Below are 25,269 nucleotides of genomic sequence, written 5' to 3'. Positions count from 1 at the left end.
GAAATTGTTGGCATTTCTTGTCCACTGATGGTCTACTTTCTGTCCTCTTTATTGGGTTTGTGTATATACTCACATATATTCTAGGTATGTATATACATATCTCTATATGTGTGTGGTGTGTGTGTTTTCTTTATGACCATTAGATACCAAAATAACTACATTTGAGTAAGTAATGTTATGTTGATGACATTTAGAAATTCACAATAAGGCCAAGGCTTTCTTTCTATTTGCACAGCTGAACCGGGACCCCATGGAACAGTCTGGAAAGGCCAGCTGTTTTCTTCTGGGGTAGCATGGACTGAAGCCTGGAGGGGCCCCTACTGCTCATTCTCTCACCTTTGTTCCTTTCCTCTGGGTTTTATTTTCTGTAGGACAGGAGTCAGCCTTAGGACTGGTTCAGTTCTGAAAGATCGAGGGGGAATTTCCTATTACAAATCAGCAAAGGACTTAGATATTTGTCTTAATGCTTAACTGCAGGGCACTTGCTTCCAAGACCCTCCTGTTAAAACACAGCTTCTGTTCCACCCCAGCACTGGCTCCTTGTCAGCTGGGCAAACCGCAACATCAAGGGGTAGACAAATGGTTGGACTGGAGGATGCCTAGAACCAGTGACACTGAGTTGCAAGCGTGCCATGGAGAGATTTTGCAAAGGGTGTGTGGTAAAAGATTGAATCTTTTTTTCCAAATGAATTAGTTAACAGTTCTCTTGTTTTAAATATACACAATCCTTAGGAGACTTGTTCTACTTAGAGTGGAATATCACGCCAGGGACAAAGTCAACACAAAGAAACGAACTCCGAAAAGGAGCGGGAAAGAGAAATAGTTGAGCGCTGCTCTGGCGAGTCCCGCAGCTCTCTTCCTCGCAGTAACAGCAGTGGTCGGTCAGTCTGTCCAGTCTGTCGGGCCAATCCTACACACTGAAATGGAGGTGCATTGAATGCACTAACGGGCAAAACTTGCAGATGTCATCAAGCACCTCCACGTGAACTTTAATTGGACAGACACAAGTAAATTATGCCATAGGCTGGAAACAAAACTGCGCTGTTTCTTTTTCCCAAATGAAATCCACGGGAAAGGTCCTGTGTGATTCTAAAATGTCCAGCGTAGAAATGGAGTGATGTGAAATGTCAAAGACACCCCTATTTTGTAAAAAAAGAAAGTACACTTCAAAATATTCCAATTCCACATGTGAACAACAGAATACTGTTTTACATAGTGTCCGGTCCCCCGGGCCCCCTTGAAGGTGGTGGGGTGGCCCCGGCCAGGGTCCTGTCAGGTCCGCTCGCTCCAGGCGTCCCGCGTCCTCCGAAGGACCTGGAAGGGCACACCTTTCCTCGGAGTTGAAAGCTGAGCGCGCGGAGGGGAGGCAATGTCTGAAGCAGGTTTCCTTGCGCGGGGCTTTGTGCTGGTGTGACTTCTGTCTTTAACTGAAGGCCCCCCGCGCTTTGTGTCTCCAGTGCCGAGGTGAAGCGGAGAGAACGCGCTGGGAGCGTGGGTGAGAGGCGGCGTCTCGTTTCCGCACCACAGGTTGACCTTCGAGTAAGAAAAGCTCTCCCAGCGGCTAGTGTGGGACGTGGAGCCTCGCTCGTGGCTGCCGGCAGCGTTCCCACGCGCCGGGCGCGGACAAAGCTCTCGCCGCCTGCGGTCCCGACCCACTTCTGCTCTGCTCCCGCCGCTCCGACTGGTCGCCGCTCCGGCACTTCGTGGGCAGGGACGCCGACGCCCGCGCGTGTCGCCAGCCGGTCAGACCACTCGCACTGCCTCGTTCTCCCGGCCGTGGCCCGCGACGCCTACTGGCACCATGTGAGTCCCGTTTTGCTGTACAGTTTTTATTGGTGGCTGGCGCCGACCTGGGGGTGCCTGTTGTACTATGGCGACCATCTGGACGGGGTGGTCTGTCCCATCTGAATGACCCGGCTAGCGGCGCCTAAGTGTGGCCCCGCTAATCACAGGAATAGGTTCTACTTTCACTTTTACTTTGAGATCTGCACACAGATCTTGAGGCCCTGGCTTAGGAGGGGCCAGCATGGCCGCTGGAGTGACCGCGGCCTGCCAGGCAACGGTGTTCCCTGGGGCCAGGCTGGCCACGCTGGGGCCAGGCACCGCACCGCAGGGTCCGGTGGGCGGCGTGAACCGTCTGCATGACTAGCTGCTGGGAGGTCGAGGTGGTCACAGGGGCGGCGAAGGTGTAGGTGACGGGGCTTGGTCCTGGGCAGCAGCTGCCGCTGCAGGGCTACTGAAACGGGCCGACTAGACAGGGGCGAGCCGGGTGTGCTGTGGACAGCCCGGGACTCCTGGACCGCGGCCGGTTCGCGCTGTGAGGCACCGGGCTCTGGTTCCAGGATCCGGTGAACCTTCCCCCCACCGGCTCTCAGGGGTCTGGACGCCAAAGGACTGAGCAGACCGGCTCCAGCGGGGTTGGGAGAGGCTAGGAGAGGGTTCCCAGAGGGATTCCGAAGCAAGGCACGCCCTAGACTGTCTTGTCCTAAAAGTCCACTCTATTTATTTACTTTCAGAGGTAGGATCTATCCCCCAGAATGAGCCTTTGCCTGGTTCTTCCTGGGAACGTGGTACTTTTATGCAAAAACAATTCAGAGAGACATTGTGGTCAATTGAATTCGGCCTGCCATTGTAGTATGGATCGTTTTTTAATGATGTGCATATAAATTCCATTTAGAGTGAGTGGTTTATCAGGAGACATCGTAATTGCTTGTATGATTAATTATGTGTAGGAATAAGGACTTTGCATCATCCTTTAGGCTGTATCTACCAGAAGCTTCCTTTTCATTTTTTGGCTGTGAGTTGTGGGTCATGAAATTGAAGTCAGATGGTATTACATGGCCCCTTTTGTACCCCAAGACCCTGCTCCCCAGGGGCTGGTTGGGCCAGTTTGCAGCACTGGTGGTTCCCCCTCGGGAGGGGTGGGGGTGGACGAGGTGAGCCACCTTGTCTGGAACATCCATGGCGGAAGAGGAGACATGGGCCTGCTCCGGCCTCACCAGGGACTCGGGGACTCGGGTGCCTTCTCCTGCTCTTCTCGTTGGACAGGGCAGTGAATGCAATCTTGATATTTGTGCTTGGAACCTGAGCGTGCACAAGTGTGGCAGCTGCAGTGGCATCGTGCCATGCCTCTGGAACCCAGGGTCCACCAACATGCGCTTCTTGCAGAGGCAGTGCAGGTAGAAGTCACTGCCAGCTTGGGGCCTGGGTTACAGGGACGGCTTTGTGGCAGCTCGGCCATGGCCACTGCTGCCCTGGACATGAAGATCTCAGGGTGGTGCTGCGGCATGAAGCTCCAGTGGCCAATGCTCATGTCCTCTGCGTCCTGGGACCAGTTGCGGGGAATGGTCACTGAGTGCATTAGGTACTCGAACTCAAGACCTTAGATGAGCACCACAGCCCAGTCTTGCCATGGCACTGAGGGTCGCCCAAGGCTGCCAGCCCTGTCCTGGTTCTTTTGGTGTTCTATCCAACGCTTTATTGTTCGGCTCTATAAAGGACCTCATACCTTTGTAACAAATCATTTTTTTGTGTGTCCTTAAATTAAACAGAGTTTTTTGCACACTAAAGCTCAAATGGACAAATGTAAATTCCTTGTTGCAATGCTCTTCTCGGCACCTGGGACCTGATCTTGGGATCCCAATGGTAACTATGATGAATCACCAACACCAACAACAATGCTATCTTTTACTGGGTTTTTAGTAATTCCCCAATCTTCCTGTGACTGGGAACTGATGTAGCTAACAGATCCTATGATTTGCCCTAGTGAACTGATTTTTCTGTGTGGTCAGCCCTTGTCATGATGATAGCACCCTCTCTTTTTACCTGTTTTTTGGTTGGGTTCAGTGTCGGTCCAAACTTGTGCTACCTACTTCCATTATCTGATCAAACTTTTTCTTTCATGCTTTACTGAGGTGTAATTTACATATCATAAGATTCACCCATTCTCAGTGTATAGTTTAATGATTTTTAGCAAATTTGTACATTGGGTAACCCTCATCACAATCCAGTTTTGAATGCCCAGTCTTAATGTGTATATTTTCCGTGGCTCATTGATGGATCCTAATATCATGTACTGTACAAACTATAGCAACACCAGACATTGGGCATGTAGCAGTCAATCCTGGAGATCTGCTGGTGTCTTCAAACTTAATGTAAGGGGAAGGTAGCAATGTAGTAGTTTCAGAGGCAATTACTGTGTTATTGAAGGAGCAATGCCAAGGATCAAATAGAAAAGACACTAGAAACCCCAAATTGGATCCAAATAATAGGAGTCAGCAAGGTAGACAAGGCAATTGGAAGCAGAGCATGTGGAAGAAATGCTATAGGGTCCAACCTGATGCTGCTGGGCAGATCTCACTGTTTTGAATGGATGTGACACACTTCTATTTGATAATGCTACCTGGTGCCTGATACCCCCAGATGTTTCAACCTCACTTAATACACATTTTTAACAAAGGGAATGAAAATATTAACATATATAAGATAGCCTTCGGTCTAGGGTTGAAAAGTTTTTATTCTTGCTCCTTCACTATCCATTTTACTGTGAACCTATCTGTGAGAAAAGTGGGTAATATGTGACTAAAATAATGGTGATACATTTTTCTAGCTCACATCATACCCTTCTTTGAAATTGTTGTCTTCTACTCCATCTCAAACTTATTGATAAATGACATTATGTAGGAGTATCAAAAAATTAAGTTTGCAGATTCCTGAGACTGACTATAGAGGGCTGGTATAACTCATAAGAAGATCTAATATTGAAACCAGACAACCGGAGTGAACTTGGAAGAGAACAAAACTTTTACTTTTTTCCCTCCTCCATTGTCTTTACTATCTGTGATCATCTCTTCAAGGTGGCATAACACTGAGTGGCCAGCCGGCTTCCTGTTGCTTTTGTAAATCCCAGCTTATCATTCTTGGGAACATTTTAAGGTCTATAAATATCTGAGTTTGGGTTTAGCTATGGCTTCCTTTGAAGAAGAATACAGATTAGGAAAGGTACAAAATTTATCTTTCCCTCTTGGTAATATTTAGTTGACTTGTTATTTCCTCAGAATAATTAAAATTGGTGCCAAGCACTACTTTCTGAAGCATCAAAGAAAAATGAGAGCCCTGAAAAATACAGACACCAGAAATCTTTCTTTCTTTTACCTTTATTACATGGGTTACCATGGAAATGGAAGGGGTTAGAACAGAGAAAACCGGAGAACATATGGTACTATTTGGGATTGTAACGACTTGGTGAAGGTTTCTCTTTTAGAGATAGGATCAATTAGGACAGCTGACTAACTCACATTGCATGGTCGACACTAAATGGCCAATAAAATTCCTAGGATTTTTCAAAGCAAATGGTGTTTGTATCTCACCAAAGACCCACATCGAAAATGTTACCCGAGTCTTGTTCATAGTACTTTGAAAATATCTCCACGAATCATTGACTTTTATGATTTCCCTGTTTCTGTCACCTTTCTCAAGCCCCTGCTACTTCTTGCCTGCATTCCTGTGATGGTTTCTTTACCTACCTACCTTAATTGTGCCTGTAAATCTATCCTGTGCATGATTGTCAGCAACTCTGCCCATGGCCACCATGCTTGAATTTTTAAATTTTCTATATCTTCCAGAATAAAGTTTAAACCCTTTAAGTTGACATATTAGGAAGACTCTCCATGATCTGATACCTATGTACCCTTCCAACATCATTTCTTACCCCCCTTTCCTTCCTTATACTCGATGTGTCAACTGAGTGCAACTACTCCATTTATTCATTCATCTACCTAGCAAATATTGATTGAGGATTCAGCATTTGTCAGGCACTGTTTCTGGGTCCTGGGAATATGGTGATAATACTTCAGTTTTTAGAATGATTCCTGTTTGGTCTTATATGTGGGCCTATGCATATGTTCCTCTCTTCCAGGAACTCTTTTCCTCCTTGCAAGTGTACCTTCTGCTAAGTGCACTTCTGACTTATTTCTGGTAAGCCTCTCCTATTCTGTAGGCTGAATGAGGTCACATACCTGGTCATCTCATAATACCCTCACCCTTAACGCACTTTTCACACTACATTTTTTCCACTTCTTTGTCTATTCCACTAGGGTATAAGCTCCTTAAGGCAGTATATCTTACTCTTTTTGTATCTCCAAGACTGTGCCTTGTACATTTTAGGTGTTATTTGTGGGAGATCCTTTGAAAAATCTCCAAATGGGTTCTGAAATCCAGGGCACTGCCTAGTAATGATGTTGCCTTCTGATGGGGCAGATGAATCTAATGTTTGATCACTGTTTTTAAAGCAATTTATGCAAAGATGGCCATACCTTTTTATGAAAGATATCAGCACAAAGGGAGAAAATAATAGCATTTGCAAATCCTTTGCTTAAAGCTTTTCTTTAGAAATCTACTTGCGTGCTTTTTTTAGACATTTTTAAAAAAAATGTATCTATCTCTACAGCTAGATTAGGAAAAAAAATTGATCTTTTATATACCAATTAAGACAAACAGAAGTTACAGACATTGTAATGTATTTCACCACAGATACAATTCCTGCTCTGGAGATGTCAGAACATAGTCTTCACGAGGGAGCATACCTGAATATCCCACCTACTGTGGCCCAAGTCCCCTCTGTGGTCTGCTCCTGAGCAGGTTGGATTTTCCCTAAAACAGACTCTGAGATTTGCATATGGGAAGTTTATTTGGGAGGGCTCTTGGCATCTATACCTGGGGTGGGGTGGAAGGAGGTGAGTGAAGAAAGCAGGATTGGGTGAAAGGAGAGATTGAGCTAAAATGATGTCATAATAAAGACCTCAACCAATGCTATAGGGAAGTCTGAAGCTGGGATGACCTTAGCACTGAGGCAAAGGGGGCTGCTCCTTTCTTTTCCTGGATGGGCCAGTCTTCTATTTCCACCCCAGTGCAACCTGATGAATGAGGATTCTTTCTTCAGCTGAAGTCAGTTCTCAAGGAGGAATCAGATAAAAGCTGAAGGTGCCAATAGTCCCAACGGCTGGTGGAGTGAGTGCTTCAAACTTGAAGGGGTGGGTGGAGACTCTACACAGCTGAGCTGTGTTATTTCTGACAAATAAATAAATAAAATCTTTAAAAAAAAAACTAGTAACATTATTCCAACTCTCAGTGTGGCTGGAAGAAGAAGTGATGTCTATAGCTTTTGCAGCCACTTGGGCCATGAGAGGAACCAGCATAAGATGACAAGCAGGATGTTAAGATGGCAGAATGAGAAGGTGACAGAATCTTCTCCCTAATACTTTTGTGCTACTGAATTAACCAGCCCTGCAATTCCATGTATTAGGGTTCTACAAAGAAACAGAATCAGTACGATATATATGAGATTGTACAATATATGTATTCTGTTGTTTTCTTTTCTTTTTTTTTTTTTATAAGGAATTGGCTTATACGATTATGGAGGCCAAAAAGTTCCAAAATCTGCTGTCAGTAAGCTGGGGATCTAGGAGAGCTAATGGCAGAGTTCCAGTTCCAGTTTGAGTCTAAAAGCCCAAGAACCAGGAGGGTTGATGGTGTAGTTTTAGCACAAAGGATGGCAAGCTGGAGACCCCAAAGAGCTGATGTTTGAATCTGAGTCTGATGGCAGTAGAAAGCTGATGGGCCAGCTCAATGGCAGTCAGGCAAGAGGAATTCCCTCTTATTTACTTGAAGGTCAGCCTTTCAGTTCTATTTGGGCCTTTGATTGATTGGATGAGGCCCACCCATATTAGAGAGGGCAATCTACTTCACTTAATCCCTTGATTTAAAGGTTAAACTCATCCAAAAACACCTTCATAGAGACACCTAGAATAATGTTTTACCAAATATCAAGCCAGTTGACACTTAAAATTAACCATCACAAGTTCACTCTTATCAACTTGTCACCTATAAGCATCTCTTTAAACCATACTTACTCTCAGGTGCCTGGGTGGCTCAGTCGTTAAGCGTCTGCCTTCGGCTCAGGTCATGATCCCAGGGTCCTGGGATCGAGTCCCATACTGGGCTCCCTACTCGGCAGGAAGCCTGCTTCTCCCTCTCCCACTCCCCCTGCTGTGTTCCTGCTCTTGCTATCTCTCTCTCTGTCAAATAAATAAATAAAATCTTTAAAAATATATAAATAAATAAATAAACAAACCATACTTACTCTCCAAATGAAGATAGTAACAAGCATAATTTCATTTAAGACAATACAACTATCCTGCATATAATTGAAAATGCACCCTTCTCTAGAAGAGGAGGTAAAGTCCTTGAGTGTTGTTGACTATTCTTGATATCCTGTAACCTAAATACTATGATGTAAAATGAGCAATCCTTAGGTATTATAAAGCCAATACATTTTATGTTACAGAATAGGGGAATAAGAGAAGGAATAAAATAGAGATACACATATACACACTAATACACATGCAGACATATTCTCAACAAAATAAGAAGAAACAAACTCATGACAATTACAGTGCTTATTTCTGCAACTTGTCATGGAGTCATAGTTGGTGTTTATAACTACCTTCTTCTACTACCCATTCTGTATTCCCTTTGTCTTTGTCAAGCACCTTAGCTGGTCATAATTGTTTACCTGATGAGGTGACCAAAACCTTTGTTCTTGAAGGGTTTGGGCTATTAGTAGTTCTTCCTGGATTGGGTTTTTGTAGTTTTCTCTTGACCTCAATCACAAAGCATGGAAATACTGAGGGATTTTTCTATTCCAGACATACTCTTCCTAACCTCCATTGTGGAGTAGCAGTCCAATATCCTATTAGCAGTCAGAATCATTCATCCAAAACAGCACAGTAACTCCTTTTTTTGCCTGTTGATTCAGAGACACAAGGAGTCCAAAGTGGCCAGGTGGCAGTCTTAACTTCTAGTTCAATGGAATCATTGTGTGTCTCCTGGTGAAAGCATTCCTTCCTTTGGAACTAAGACCTCTAGGCCAGCAGACATAAAGTTGCAAGAACAGGAAGCAGAAATTTTGCTAGTGAGTCATTAAGAGTAATAGTGAATACTGCTACTCCCATTTCCATCCCTTGATTTCTGGACCCATGAATTCTGGTTATGGAAGAAATAACATCATATATTGAACACTGATTCAGAGCATACACAGCCTTCTGGAAACCTTGTTCCAGCCCTGCAAGGTATTGGCATCGAACTGGTGCTATAACTAAGTCCTCAAAAGGCTATTCTACTGTTCTGTCAAGTCAATTGCTTCAGGATGGTGGGGAACATAGTAAGACCAGGGAATTCAGTGAACCCCGGCCCATTGCCACACCTCATTTACTGTGAAGTGAGTTCCTTGATCAGAAGCAATATTGTGTGGAATATCATGACAGTGCATAAGACATTCTGTAAGTCCACAGATGGTAGTTTTGGCAGAAACATCACATTAAAGGAAGGCAAATCAATACCCAAAGCACGTATCTATTCCAGTAAAAACAAAACCCTGCCCCTTCTATAATGGAAGGGATACCATGCAGTCAACTTTCTACCAGATAGCTGGATGATTACTCCAGGGAATGATGTGATATCAGAGATTCAGTGTTGGTTTCTGCTGCTGACAGGTTGGTCACTCAGTTATGGCCATAGGCAGGTCAGCCTTGGTGAATGGAAGTCCATGTTACTGAGCCCATGCATAACCTCCATCCCTGTTAGTTATAGCCATTTTGTTCATGATCCCATTGGGTGATGACAGGGGCTGGCTGGAAAAAAAAGCTGACAAGATCTACAGGACAAGTATCTACTTTATTATTAAAATCTTTCTCTGCTGAGGTCACTCTTGGATGAGCATCACATGGAGCATTCACAAATATCTCCATATTTTTTGCCCATATACAGAGATCTAGTAATGTATTTCTTCCCCAGATTTCTTTGTCACCAATTTTCCAATCGTGTTTTCATGTCCCTTTTATATCCTTTACCATCCGGTCAAACCACTGGCGACAGCCCATGAATCGATATATAATTGCATATCTGACCATTTATTCTCCCAAGCAAAGTGAACAAATAGGTATACTGTCTAAAGGTTTGTTCACTGGGAGGATTTCCTTTACCACTGTCCTTCAAGGATGTCCCAGAAAGGGCTGTTGTGTTGCTCCTATTCACTTTTGAGTGGTGCCTGCATATTGTGCAAAATCATCTGTAAACGAGACCTGAGTCTTCTCTCCTTCTGTCAGTTGACCATAGGAAATTCCTCGTGAGGTCATAGGTGCAACCTGGGAGGGAGAAGGCAGTGTAGCAGGACTAAGGACCATTGCTTTTGAGCCACTTCTTCATGTAACTTATTTATGCCACAGGACCTTTTTGGATTCAGTCATGTATATACTAGTTCCATTTGATGATGGAGTCCTGCTGTGTATACCCAACCTTATGGCTTCATGGGTAAGATAGCACCCAGCTCATAATGGGCAGTGGGGTTGCTTGGTAACTCTTATCTGCCAGATTATATGACCCAAGTAGCCTGGCAGCTTGCATGGCAGCCTGGACATGTTGCAGAGCCTTCTTTTATTCTGGGCCCCAGTCGAAACTAGCAACTCTTCAGGTTACTTGGTAAATGGCTGGAGTAGCATGCCCTAATGAAGAATATGTTGCTCCAAATCTGAAGAGGCCCTTAAGTGTTGTGCCTCTTTTTCTGATTATAAGAGGGGCTGGATGAAGCAACTTTTTCTTCATGTTGGAAGGGGTATCTTGACCTGCCCCACACCACTGGACCCCTCAATTTTTGTCAGATTGATTTCTCACCCACTGACACACAAATGTCTTCCTAATCAGTTTAGAGTACTTCTTGCTAGATCTAATCAGTCTAATATCATCAGTGTAATAGACCAGTGTGGTATCTTGTAGAGGGAAAGGTGATCAAGATCTCTATGAACTAAATTATGACATAGGGCTGGGGAGTTGATATACTCCTGATGTAGAACAGTGAAGGTCTCTTGCTGGCTTTGCCAGCTGAAAGCAAACTGCTTCTGGTGGGCTTAAGTGACGGGGATGGAGAAAAAGGCTTTTGCCAGATCAATAGCTGTGTATCGGGTACTAGGGGATGTGTTAATTTGCTCAAAGCAGTGAAACCACATCTGGTATAGCAGCTGCAATTGAAGTCACCACATCCTTAAACTTACAGTAGTTCACCAAGATCCATCTGTCTTTTGTACAAGTCAGATAGACTTATTGAAGGGGATGTGATGGGACTCATCCTCTGTGCATTTTTTTAAATCCTTGATGGTAGCACTGATCTCTGCAATCTCTCTAGGAATGTGTTGCTGTTGGTTTACTATTTTCCTAGGTAAAGGCAGTTCCAGTGGCTTTCCACCATAACAATCTGAACTCTACAAGTCAGAAAACTAATGTGGGAATTCTGTCAGATGTTGAGTATGTCTATTCTAATTATGAGTTCCAAAACTGGGTTATTTTGGTTGACCCACTGGGTTTGGTTGGCCTACTGGGCCTATTGTGAAGTGGACCTGGGCTGAAACTCCATTGACCACCTGACTTTTATAAGCTTTTACTTTGGCTGGTGACCACAGAGATATTTTGGGTCTTCTGGAATTAGTGTCAGTTCAGAGCCAGTGTCCAGTAAGATCTGATTGTTTCCTTTTCCCCAGTGCACAGATCCTCTGGTAAAGATCCATAGATCCCTTCAGGAAAGACTGGGGGAAAGATTAACAGTATACATTTTTGGCATTATAGTGGAGTCCTTCCTCAAGGAAATTTGGCCTCTCTTTCATTCAAGGGGTTCTGGGTCTGTAAACTGGCTCAAGTCTGGGAAATGATTGGGAGACCATGGCTCTCTGTTTTTATGATTCTACTTAGACTTTTACTCAATTGATTTAGAACGTTTTTGCTTATACACATCATGTAAGAATTTAGTAGACTTCCTATTTATTTCACTTATAGGAGCACCATGATCTGCTAGCCAGTGCCATAGGTCTGTGTGAGTTGGACTATTCTAACTTGCTTTGACTCTGCTGTCTATTACAGTAACCATGCCCACATTGCCTTTGATATTTGAGTGTGTTCATTTCATCTGTGCCACACCAGGATCCACTTACTCTCAGTACATTTAGGTTTCCCCGTTCAATGACTGCCGTCTCCACTGTAAGATCTGATCTCCAGAGGAGTGATCACATAGCCCTTCAAGGTTTCTGGGGCTCCCCTCAAAATTTGTTTCTCACAGTCTTGATGAAAGGCATGTATTCTCGAGTGAGTGAGTGAATATGTCTTAAAAGACAAGTCCACTCTAATATTCCCATCTTCCTAAGTCTTTGAGACCCTTCTTCTACATTAAACTAAGGCACGTCCAGCATTTCTACCTTGCTAATTATGGGCCACCTTTTGGTCCATGTTTCACCCAACCAACCAAAGAAATTGTTGGAGCCCTTTCTAACTCCTCAGGCTGCAACATTCAATACGGAATTTCTGCTTAGTGAGTCCATATTCATAAATTCAGCCTGATCCAGGTTTATGTTCCTTCCACTATTATCCCACACCCTCAATATCCATTTCCATACAGGTTCCCCAGAGTTCTGTTTATATAAATTAGAATGTTTAAATATTTTGGGGGAGTGTAGCACACCTCTATGGGTCACAGTTTTATCTCAATTTTAGGGGCCCTTTGAGGTTTGAGTCAAGTTTTAGGTCCAAGAAGCAAAGAGGGGTGGTAGTGGTTGGTCCTGAGGAGATTAAACATTGACTTACATGGCAAGTGCCTCAGGAGAGGCCATTTCAGTTTTCTCAGTCAGGATTAACCCCCTCAGACAGGGGTGGAGAGTTCTCTTCAATTGGGAGTGGAGGGGCCTCATTCATTTTGGGTGGAGGGTCTGCTTCCACTGGCAAAGAAGACCCATCAGAATTTAGGGGCTTGATGGCCCTAGCGTCATCAGAGTCTTCTCACATTTCAACTTTCAGGATCCCATCCCTTCCCAGGCAGTACCCTCACTTTAACAGTAGATGCCCCATGAAGCTGGGAGTTCAACTTGCTTTGTAATTCAGTCAGTTGCAGTATAAAGTTCTGCGCTTGATTTTCAGCAGTTCCAGCCCTGCAGCTACAGGAGATAAGGGTCTCCATCAGGGCATACATTGAAGCTTTCAGATCACTTGTGTGGCGCTTAATATTTGGCTAATTCATTCTTTAACTTGACAAATACCTCTTGAATGTTAACTGTGTGCCAGTTAGGCATATGGCATACTTCAGTGAACAAAGAGACAAAGATGTTTTTTGTGGAGTTGACATTCTGGTATATAAGTGAATGGCCAATTTTAATATAGGTTTGGGTTTAAGTTTATTATTTTTTAAATCAGTATTTATTTATTTAATTATCATTTTTTTATTTTTAAAAATTAACATAATATATTATTTGTTTCAGGGGTACAGGTCTGTGATTCATCAGTCTTACACAATTCACAGTGCTCACCAAATAAAAATCAAATTCTTCAAACTGACATTTCTTGCGTAGCCATGCCCAACCAAGAAGCAGATATGACTTTAACATCAACCTATAGACAGGACATCATCAAATTGTTACTCAAATGAGACTCAAGCCTGACAGGTTGTCAGGAGTTTCATTCCTATCAATAAACAGTGTCTGGAACTTATCTATTGCCCTAAGCTTGCTGTTGAGTGAGCCTGTGTAAACAACAATGTGACCACCAATATTAAGCTCTTTGGTCCCGATTCCAGCCCTACTGTATGCCTAGACTCTTGCCTCTGTTCTGTGTTTGGACTTCATTCTCTGCTGGTAATGGATTCCAGCCCCAAGCCCTGGCCAAATTGTCTGGGCCTGGAAAGCTGACTAGTCTTGCCAGCCCCTTCTCTCTGGGGGATCTGGGCCCTATCCCAATGTTCTCCTGTCTGCAGTCCACTGGCTGAGGCCCTCTTACAACCCAGACAACCACTCCCTCTCCAAACATAAAACTGTCATCTATTGGATAATAGCATTTCCCATTTAACCAATTTCTGGTGACATGTTCTCACCTGGCGTATTTAAGATGATGACTATCAATGTTAAGCTGGCCTGGACTCAAGTTTCATATGTCCCCTTAGAAACTGAAATTGGGGCACATTTTAGAGTCGTATCCATCAGGCTGGCCTTGTCCCCACTTGGTTTACCTCCCTATTTCCTGCAGGCCTATAGCTGGGGTTCTCTTCTGAATTCATCTGCTGCCAAGGCCCATCAGATCACAATACAAAGAGTGAGATTTTTCAGCGTTCTGTAGAGTCTGTGTTTCTAAACAGTCCTTTAGATTTTAGTGACTCTTAATCATAGTTATAGGTAACATTTTATCCTTTCTGTGGTAAATTAGACCACCTGCAAAATAATCATTTTCAAAAATTGCCTAAGATTCACATGTTTCACCAAATGTTTATGCTTTTTGCAAGCAATATGGTTCTTTCCAACATATCATGCAGAGTGCAGATCAGTGTTTCTTTTAACTTCAACAGTGATAAATATTTATTAAGCCTCCACTATGTTCATGGCACCACACCAGGTGCTGTTATAACTATTTTTCCTTTCCAGGAAAAATAAATTCAAATATGGAATAAAAAGCCCAAACTCATGAAACTGGACTGACTTTGTTTCTTAAAAATTCAACATGCTACAGCTGTGTGCCTAAACCTGATTTAAACAGGATGAAGAAATAAACATTATTATTGTTAGGAATATAATACTGTCTGAATAAATAGGCCCAAGTGAAAACTCTCTCTAAAAACTATAGCATATGTATGTGAAGATGGTAGTTAAGTTACACATTCTTCTGCTATTCTGTGACATGGCCAATTCAGAATGTCTTGGCATTAATCTTGAAGACATTTAAAGATGCCCTCTTTTCCCACTCTTTTTCTTTGAAAGTATATGTGAACCTTATTTGCAATAAAAATCCCATAATCTACTTCTTTTGAGGTACCATTTCTGTCAAATGATGTCTGGAACAAATTAGCTTTTCAGATTACAATATTGTTCCAGTGCTCTAGCAGTTGTAACACATATTTATATATTCTAATATCCTTGCTGTAAAGGAGATAAATGCAGAGACAGAATTTGTGTGTGTATACGTAAAAACTTGGCCAAGTGTGTCACTATCAAACTTCTTTCAGAAGGCTTCTCATGTTGAATTTTAATTACATGCTTGAACAGTTAGGATTTGGGGGCTTTTGTTTTTCAAATACTTATTAGTGGAAAACAGATTGAAATACTAGGTAAGTCTCTTTAATGATTTACCATATCTATGTGATGTTTGAATTAGAAATAGTCTTTGACTTTATACATAAAAATGTTACATCTGTGAACCTAAAAACCTGCATAACTAGCTGTCCAGGAGATAGTCTTGCTCAAGTACTAATAAATGATCCAAGATGTAGATATTCTGACTTTTTCAACACATTCTTTATGGTATTTTTCTCTGTAAGACTTTCTGACCCAGGCATTTGTGGTTTAAGATAATATTTTACAGATCAAAGCATAGGTACCTGTGGAGGAAAGCATATAGTCTTGAAAAATGCCAGAAGCAAGTAAGTGGTAAAGAGTATTACACAAATGACATTTCTACAGATGAGTGAGCTGAACTCTCATGGAAGTTAAAGATAACTTCCACAGATTAGCAGAGGTTCCTACTTTCATTAACAATTCTCCATTTTTAATAAAAGCCCTGTTTCCCCATAATTTGGATGATTAGAAGTTGGCTGAGAAAGTTGCTCATTTCTGTATAATCACTTTTATTCATTAATGTTAATTCATGAATAATAATTTTCTTGTTTACTGAGGCATATGCCATGAAGTTCAGATGCAGGTTACTCTTTGTCCAAAAAAACTAATTAGCTAATAAATAAGAATGAGCTGTAATTATCAGAGGTAATACCAGAAAATATTTTTTTTCAACTTTATGTAAAGCACACTTTATAGCAGTTAATTAAATCACAGAATTTCTTAGTAGGAAATATAAGCACTAACAATTGGCATTTAGTGAGTTTTTGTTATCTGTTGATATTTTGCTAAGCTCATTATATTCTTTATTTCATTTAGTTCTCCCAAGAGCCCTATGAAGTGTGTGCCATTATGACTTTATTTTAAAGTCACTGAAGTTGATACTGAAAAGAAAAGTGCATGCCTAAGGACAAATAGCTACCATGTGGGGAGTTGGGCATCCTGAACTGAGTAATCTGACTCAACTTACTCTGCTCCAATAACATTTTGCTTTTGTCTCTTACACAAGGATGTCTTATCTTCCTTTTAAGCTCATAGAGGGAAAGGCCATCTGTTGCTATTCTTATATAAACAAAATGACCTATAAATTCTTTGTTATAGTTTTGCTGCCGAGGAGTGCAAACATTCATTCAAAAAAATATTTATTGAGCATCTACTATGTGTCAAGTTCTAGTGCAGTAGCTGGAAATACAGGGGTGAACAAGAAAACAAGGCCTTTATTCTTATGGAGCTTAACTTCTAGTGTCTGGGAATGGGTATGTGGGCAGGGGGTAAAGGAGGAAACACATCAATTAATGTCAGTCTGCCATTAATTATGTATGTGATGCTTCTACAGTAATTATCACATAATAGGGACTGAATATGCATTACACATCTGCTTCATGCTGGGACCATTCGTCTCTCAAAGCTTTAACCTTAATGAAGAATATGAGTAAACAGCAGCTCTAAGTTTACACAGAAAAGCAACAACATTAAAAACGTGGTTTAGTGTCCTGACCGAATTCAGAGATATGCCATTCTAAAGGACAATTAACTTGCATAAAGCATTTATTTATTTTACCATTACATCTTTTTGGCATTACATTATATTAATGCTATTAGTTTTAAATAAGAAAGCACTATATTCATTTTACTAATGCACATTAGTAAATATGTATTATTAGAGACATTTTTATATGTGTATTAAATTTTTTAAAATTTTATTATGTTATGTTAATCACCATACATTACATCATTAGTTTTTTTTAAAGATTTTATTTATTTATTTATTTGAGAGAGAGAATGAGAGAGAGAGAGAATGAGAGAGAGAGAGCATGAGAGGGGGGAGGGTCAGAGGGAGAAGCAGACTCCCTGCTGAGCAGGGAGCCCGATGTGGGACTCGATCCCGGGACTCTGGGATCATGACCTGAGCCGAAGGCAGTCGCTTAACCAACTGAGCCACCCAGGCGCCCACATCATTAGTTTTTGATGTAGTGTTCCATGATTCATTGTTTGCTAGGGACCCTTAACATACTCATTCATTCAACAAATACATAATAATGTCAGAGCAGTGGAGAAAACAGGCAAAATTATTGCCTTCAAAGAGCTTGCTTTCTTGTGAGAGAGATAGAAAATAAATAAGATAAAATATTACATTATAAAATATGCTAAAGAATGATAAGTCCTATGGAGTAAAAACAAGAAAGGGGGCAGAGAGTGCTGAGAAAAAATTGAAATTTTAAATATTTGAATATTGTGCTTCTTCAACTTTTAAATTAATAAAATATAGGCCTTCTACACTAGTTATTTTCTGTCTACCATCCCACCTCCCCATGTAGATACATTCTCTGTGTCCCAGGAGGTTGACCTCTATACCACCAGGTACCTTCCTTACCCCACATACCTTTCCTGGCTTCCAGCAGGGCTCAGGCAAAGGGAGAGATGGGAAGGAGATGGGAAGGCAGAACTGTGGACACCGGTTGCCCAGTGATGAGCTGTGGTGGGTTGGAGGAAAATAGCCATGACTAGAACTATGATGAAGTTGGGAAGGGTCGGATAAATACTCCTACCTTTCTCTCCTCCTGCCTTTCCATCTCCTACCATGAAACTGGACCTATATCTTATACCTCTTACAAAAATTAATTAAAAATGGATTAAATACAAATATAAGACCGGAAACCATGAAACTCATAGAAGAAAACATAGGAGTGTTTCCATCTTCCTATAAGGAAGCTATCTCAGCTTTTGAACCAAGTATACACAAAGGAAATCTTGTTAATATCAGGACAGCTATGCCAGATAACCTGGTTCTTAGTTTTTCAATGTGTATTTAATGGTTTTTATTTCTATTGACATGTCTTCTAAAACATTCACATTTCAGATTACCCCTTAATACTTTCAGAGTCATGAGACTGATACCTGACTGAATTTCAAGGAGAAAAAACTAAAAAGAAACTGAAAAGGAAAAACTAAAAAAGAACTTTGTGTACTTTTCAGATTTCTTAATCAAGAATTTATAGACAAATCTGATTCTTAAGGAAACACTCTTAAGGGGAAATTCTGAAAAGTGATATTCCAGAGTATATGGAAAATAGATATATTCTGATGAATTGCCAGTGATGAAAGTCCAAGTGGTTATGCTCAAACCATCACGACCCTAGATCTGGTTGCTTGATGTTTTAATTCAATTCACTTTTAGTTGTTTTACTTCTCATTCAATAGCAAATTGAATATTACCTGGGGGTAATATTCTAATATTTTTCTAAGTGTGGGATAATGGCTTTATCTCCTCCATCAGCTGTCACTCATGACGTATTCGGAGTCATCAAACACCAAACTGTCATGTCTTTGATAGAGAAGGAGTGCTGGTTTACTTTAGTAGAGACTGGACCAGATAACTAATCAGTATTACCCAACTGTAATTGCAATGAGCCACAGAAATCTATTTCTGCTTGTTACAATGCTCTCTCTGAAGGAAGTAATTTATCATATGAGTGATGAAGAGTAGCAAAAGGACCAAAAGGCACTAAAGGGGATGCAATATGCATGTTTTATTTGAATGCTATAGGACCAAATAGGGAGCTGTTTTTCCTATTCATTATTTTCTGATGTTTTTAGCAAGCTTACCTATTATCCTGTCTACTCTTCATGTTGGTACAAATTCCCAAACAATTAAGATGCATTTTTTTCCTTCTGAATGAATATTTCCCCCCAATTTAGACACATTTCTTTTAATGCAAATCCGGTTAAATTTTTTTCTATAAAATCATTCATTCATACCAGTTAATATATGCCATGTATTTCTGGTTATTTTTTACAAGGCACCAAATTGCAATATACAAATCTACACAAATGATGCAGGGTAGAGCTATAAAATAACAATGCTTCCTTGCCAGCTATGTGACCTCATTAAAAAGCCTCATTAATGTTAACTACTAGGTATGAAGATGATCCTTTAATTTATTTTTTCCATTAATTCATTTATTGAGCACTTATACTATGCCTGTTAGTTTAGCTTTGATTATCCATAATCTCTTCCCAAACTCCCTTGTGATTTCATCCCTTGTAGAAGGCCATCGAATATTGAATAGGTTGTTGGAAGGTTCCTTCCTACCCAATGGATAAGAGAATCTAGAGTGTCTTAATATATTTAATACTTTATTTAAATCACTCCTGATGTGTGTTTATATATAGATAAGCTCTCTTGAGTATATAATCAAATGCAGTTATTAGCACAGCATTGATAACTTTATGTATGTATAGGCATTTCTAGGTTATAACAGGCCCACTGGGTCTCAGCAGGCCTAGTCAGTGTAATGGACCTACAAAGAAAACTTGTCTCAGATTCCATTCTGGGACTGCTTTATTATGAACTACCAATAAGTTACCCCACAAGAGGTCACCAAAGCTTCAGTTTTTGTGGAGTATGAGTTTATGACTTTCTGTCCTTTCTGCAAATGAATTGACAAAGATTTTGTTTCCTGGTTTTCTGTCTACTCGGTAGGCAGATCTGCCAGTCTGTTCCAGGTACACATGAAAGTAACAGAATCAGGGCCAAAGCAGTTTATAGACATCTGTAGCCATCTCTTGTATAGACCAAGTATTATAAGGATATCCATTGTATGGGCTTCAGAAAAATGGTTCTTTAACATAATTTATATGTGAAAGGAAAGGAAAAGACAACACAGGCACCTTCCAACCTCAATAACTAAGCTCCTTTATCCATAAATTAGACCCTGTTAAAGGCACATTAGCACTTTTTGGGCCTTGGGTTGATATTCCACATTCTTGTGCATACCAGAATAATACAAGAGAAATATAAAAGAGGTTTACATGCAATAAATATCTGCTTGGGGAATATTGAATGAAGAAATACTAGAAGTACTCTCAGTGATGGAAATTGCTGCTGGATCTAACTATTTTTGGGGAAGATTTTTCGATGTAAGCAGTCAGATTCTTGTAAAGAATTTTCAAGAACAACTTCAGTTTTCTTTATAGCAAATATGAATATTAAATAAATTTGAAATTTAGGCTTAGAAAAAAGTTAGCTTAAAATTTGAGGATATTTTTCCCCACTTATAGAAGCATTTCCCCCAACACTTATAAACGTATTACCTTAACATAAAAATGGTATTGTTCTTTGATTTCTCCATTCCCTAGGTCTTAACAGAAATAATCTTATTGGCTGTATATTATTGCCTGTATATCTGCCTAGTTAGGGTCACTAGTTGCATTTTTTAATAAGTTCTATTATATAGGGAAAGAGGATACAGATAGAACCTTCTCTTACCTTTTCATTTTCTTTTTCAGAGTGAGGAATATTTAACTTAAGATATTGTGATTGAGGGGTGCCTGGGTGGCTCAGTCGGTTAATCATCTGTCTTCCGCTGGGGTCATGGTCCCAGGATCCTGGAATTGGGCCCCACATCGGGCTCCCTGCCCCACGGCGGGTCTGCTCCTCCCTCTGCCCCTCTCCCTGCTCGTGCTTGCACATACTCTCTCTCTCTAGCATGCTCTCTCTCAAATAAATAAATTTTAAAAGAGATTTTGTGATTGAAACATATACAAAAAGAAGTTTTATTGTTGTGAATCAAGTTTTGAACACTCTCATTCTTTCACATGAATAAAGAATGTTAAAATTTAAAGAATATTAGAATCATAAGGATGGGAAGGCCTATAAAGATCCCAGCCCTATGAACATAAAGAGGTTTAAACAAGATGATATCTAAGGTCTTTCAAGTCTGAAAATGTAATGACTTTATTTAAATTCTCATGTTTTGGACCAAAAAATGTCCATTTCTATTTCAATGAGATTGCTTTAGGTGGAGGGCTTTTCTTATTTGAATAGCTGTCTTATGCACCATGGTTTGGAAGCTAAAAGATCAGATCATGAAAGTCTAGTTTTCTATAGTTACTGAGATTTTGCCTGATTTCCTCAGCAATATTAAATTAATATATATTTCCAACTTCCATGTCAATGAACATGCTCTTTCCTGAAATGCTTTTGTAACGTATTAAACATAATTCTTCCCTCATTTTCTTTTGAAGGTGGGAGACTCATACACTTATATCAGAGATACTCATGAACTAAAAGGTCCAAGTGAATCATACTATAGGGACATTGAATTTCCATTTTATTTGAACCATCACCCCGAAAAAGAGGAGAAATGAAATGCAGGCCAGCCAGGAGAGTGGGAGTGAAGGAGTAAACCAGTCATAATGTATGAAAAGGCAAGTTACCAGAATCTCAAAGAATCACACAGTAAGCTTTTGTGGTACCACTACTATCTAATCCACCATCCTGGGCTAGGGTTAGCTGACAAGCACTTGGTTGTCCCCAGTTTACTCACAGTAAGCCCTGGGTAGGCGTGACCAGAGAACATTTCAAATATGCATGTTACAAATAAGTGTGTCACCGACTCCTAGCCCAGCCGAAATGACATTGTTGGGAGAGTATTAAGGTTGCATCTGCAACGCACGCACTTACCTCGTGCCTGACACAGAGTTCTGTGCTTTGGACAAAGGCTTTCCTAGTTCTTGCACTGAAGTAACAGTACTTTTGGGGAAAAGAGACAAGAACATAGACCACTATACTACTGCATCCATGTTAAGGCATGCATTGTTTTTCCACAGTTGTATGTCTTTGGAATCAAGTTGCACGTTCCAATTGATGGCATCTCACAAATGCTGTTGGCAAGGCAGTAGTTATAAGTAGTCTTGGTTTCTGTGGGTACAAACTGGATCACAGCTGTTCTTACTGTCTTTTCTTCACCAATATATACATTGTTGATTCTCCATGCATTGAGCTAATTGCCATTTATAATGCTTTTAAAGATGACACTATAATTCAGCATTAGATTGGAAAGTTATTGCATTTGCAGAAAGGCTAGAAACACTGCAGTGGTGTGTCTCTTTGGTATTAGTGAAACAAAATATTTATTATTGGAGGGATGACCCCCCCTTTCCTATTTTCTTACAAATTAGTAAGATGCTTGATGGATCTTAAGGAAGGAAAATACAAGCTGAATAAGTTGTGTAAGGTATTGTGACTGAGATACATGCAAAAGATTGCCTGCCATTTTGCCATACCAGGTGAGGTCTCCAGACTAAGACCATCAGCATCACCTCGGAACTTGTGGTAAGAAATGCAGAATCTCAGGCCCCACCCAGACTCACAGAGTCAGAATCTGCATTTTAAGAAGATCCTCAGGTGATTCATATGCACATTAAAGTCAGAGAAATACCAGTATCACATGTCAAGCAATTCAATTGAAGACAGGAGAAATTGCCAAATGCCTTTGAAAAGATGAAAGAAATTTCAAAACAACAAGGAGTTGATGTGACCAATCCAATCATCATGCAGGACTGTCATTCAGGTGTCAAACATGAATATCAGAAACTTTTGCTGAAAAAAAAAGAAAGGAAACAACTTTTGCTGAGTTTGAACAGCAACTGCTTAACTTTCTATGGCATGTCAGTGGAGGAAAAATTAAGATTATTAGTTGGTTAAATAAGAAATGCTAATAAAACCCTGGGCTCTTTGATAGAACTCAAAATTACATCAAAAGAATTCTTTCAATATGTATGAAATGAAAATTCTAAGTTACAAGAAAGCATTGTTATAATTTTATTGACAGCTTATTTTTTTTGTTCCTTAGTGTTCCATGAAATAATGTGTCTCCTAACTGATGGTGTCTTAGACTCGATGAAAAGTGGTATAACACAGTGTGCTGAATGCTATGCTAGCAAGGAGCAGAGAATGCGGTGCAGCAAACAGATTGTCTCTCAGAAGCAGGGAAGGTTTATTGCCTCCAGCAAAAGTTAGTCAGGTGAAGAAGAGAATGAAGTAAAGCGTACTCTGAGAGGGGGACTGTTCCAAGAAGAGGGAGTTATAAGCTCGCCGATGACAAGGCAGCTTGTCAAGAAGCAGATAGAGAAACAGAACCAGTTTTTTTTCTGGAGCAGGGAAGCACACAGGAGATGCTGGATTTGTAGCTTTGTCTTGGCTGTGGTGTTACAGAGCAAAGGCAAATGGAACTACCTCTGACCCTGAGTTTCGGAGGCTTACAATTCCCATTCCCACAGGGAGAACAGACCCTGCCTGGGGCCGCTTTTCTATTGAATTAGTTTCGGAGACACAGGTTGCTTTGTCCTTGGATTTTCCTGAAGGATTTTTGCCCCAACTTAAGGAATGGGAACATGAGTTTTGATAGCTCAGGATGAAGTTCTCGAACCTGGCTGCGCATTTTAATCACTCTGGTGATGCCTGGACCTCGCTCACAGGATTTCCAAGTCAACTGCCTGGGGAGGAGCATAAGCATTGGCATTTTTTACACTCTCCCCCCATGATACTGTTATGTAGCTTATCTTAAAAACATGGGTTTAGGGCAGATGAGCAGCTGGTCAGCAGTAGACATGAACTTTAGGGCCCTTAAATTCACAGAGGAAGTGAAACATCATTCAAACCTTTGCCCTGTGGGGGAAATTGGGGCTGACTTTCTGCCATTATCTTGTGAGCCTCAGAATTCATCAAACATCTTTGACCATCGTGGAATCCTGTTACTCTAGGATAACAGATTTCTTTTCTGGCATTTATGTGGGTGTTGGGGATGTAAAAACTGTCCCTTTCAGACTCTCAGATATGCACTTCTCAGGGCGGCCCTGAAGGTGGTGCTGCTGAACCGGTCATCATGTTTTGGCTTGGACATACTGGTGGAGATGGTGGTGCTGTCTTTTCCCTTCTTTCCACAAATCTGGAGTTAATGTCCGTACATTTTTGTTCAGAGTATTTAGCTCAAAGAAGAAGGCATATGCATGCTGTATAAGGAAGTAGACACTCCTCCATGATGAGAATGTACTCGTGGCATCTCTGCTACCTCTTAACACAAATACAATTCATGGTGATTAACTTTGCTCAGTCCCAGCAGTGAGAAAGACAGCTGAGTGGAGAGCTTAAGTAAATGCTGGCAGTAGACCTTTGAACGGAAGTGGAGGATGAACATATTCTAGAGTAAATGGAGTAGTGGATTTGCAGAGGTTGAGGGTAATATTAGGTAACAGGTCACGGACAGCACTGTTCTCTCAATTCCTTGTGTGCAGTGCCAGGGGGTGTCAGCTCGGGCTTCCCTGATGATGTCTGCTCATACAGGAGTCAGCTTGGGGTGGTGAATATCTGAGCTAACTGTACTAGCATTTGTTCTGTAAAGCTGTGTGATGGTTTAGTTTCTCATAAGCTGCCCTTGGGGGCTTGAAGACAGATTTGTAGTTCGACCAGTGGAATGCTCTCTGCTTGAGAGTGGGGGCCGAGGCATCTAGATGATTACAGCAGCCTCCTAACTGGTCTCCCTGTCTCTTGCCCTTGCCCCTCAAAATTCTATCTTCAGTATAACAGTCCAAATGATCACTTAAGAGAGTGAGTCAAATCATGTTTTGTCTACTCAAAACCCTGCTATGGCACCCTCAGAGTAAATATCAAAGTGAGTACCATGGCCTCCAAGGTCCTTTGTGATTTGTGCTTCCTCTTCTACTACTTTTCTGACTTCATCTTCTCTTACTTGCATCCTCATTCACATGGCTCCAGCCATCCTAACCTCCTTAAATGCTAGTCACACTCCTGCCCTTGGACCTTTGCACTTGCTAGTCTCTTTGCTTAAAATACTCTTTCCCTGGATTTTTGGAGAGCTCACTCCCTCTTCTCTTTGCTTGAATGTCATCTTTACAGTAGGCTTTCCTTGACCACGTATTTAAAATGGCACCCAACATTCCCTCATTGCTTCCCTGTTTAATTTTTCTGTTTTCTCTGTTTACTTTTAATTAGTTAATTAGTTGATAAGCTCCATGAAAGCAGTTTCTTCCCCCCCTTTTTTCCTCCACTTTTTGTTCTTTTCCCCAGAGCCTAGAATAATGGGTGGTGATCCATAACTAACTCCTTGTTGAATAAATGAAAGAACGTATGGATTATCCCCAAATCATATGATTTCTTGGTGTCAGTAATACTGGGAACCAGGCACTGACCGAGTGGTCCACATTCAGAATGGGCAGAGCTATCCTGATTGGCGACTTGCTTGTTTTGTTGATGCCACAGAAAGTAGACAGTCATATGGGT

General features: G+C 41.1%; 1 protein-coding gene across 1 annotated transcript in view; it reads left to right on the top strand.

The window, feature by feature from the left end:
• Window positions 1-632: 632 nt before the first annotated feature.
• LOC113927850 overlaps window positions 633-25,269 on the top strand; it is a 217,552-nt gene continuing 192,915 nt past the window's right edge. Inside the window, exons 1-3 of the mRNA XM_027604027.2 lie at window positions 633-659; window positions 751-881; window positions 1,434-1,803. Coding sequence (XP_027459828.2) covers window positions 633-659; window positions 751-881; window positions 1,434-1,803 — 528 coding nt within the window. The remainder of the gene's footprint in view (window positions 660-750; window positions 882-1,433; window positions 1,804-25,269) is intronic.

Source organism: Zalophus californianus, chromosome 7, assembly GCF_009762305.2.
Source record: "Zalophus californianus isolate mZalCal1 chromosome 7, mZalCal1.pri.v2, whole genome shotgun sequence".
Lineage (NCBI taxonomy): Eukaryota > Metazoa > Chordata > Mammalia > Carnivora > Otariidae > Zalophus > Zalophus californianus.
This window is presented reverse-complemented; position numbering and strand designations above follow the sequence as displayed.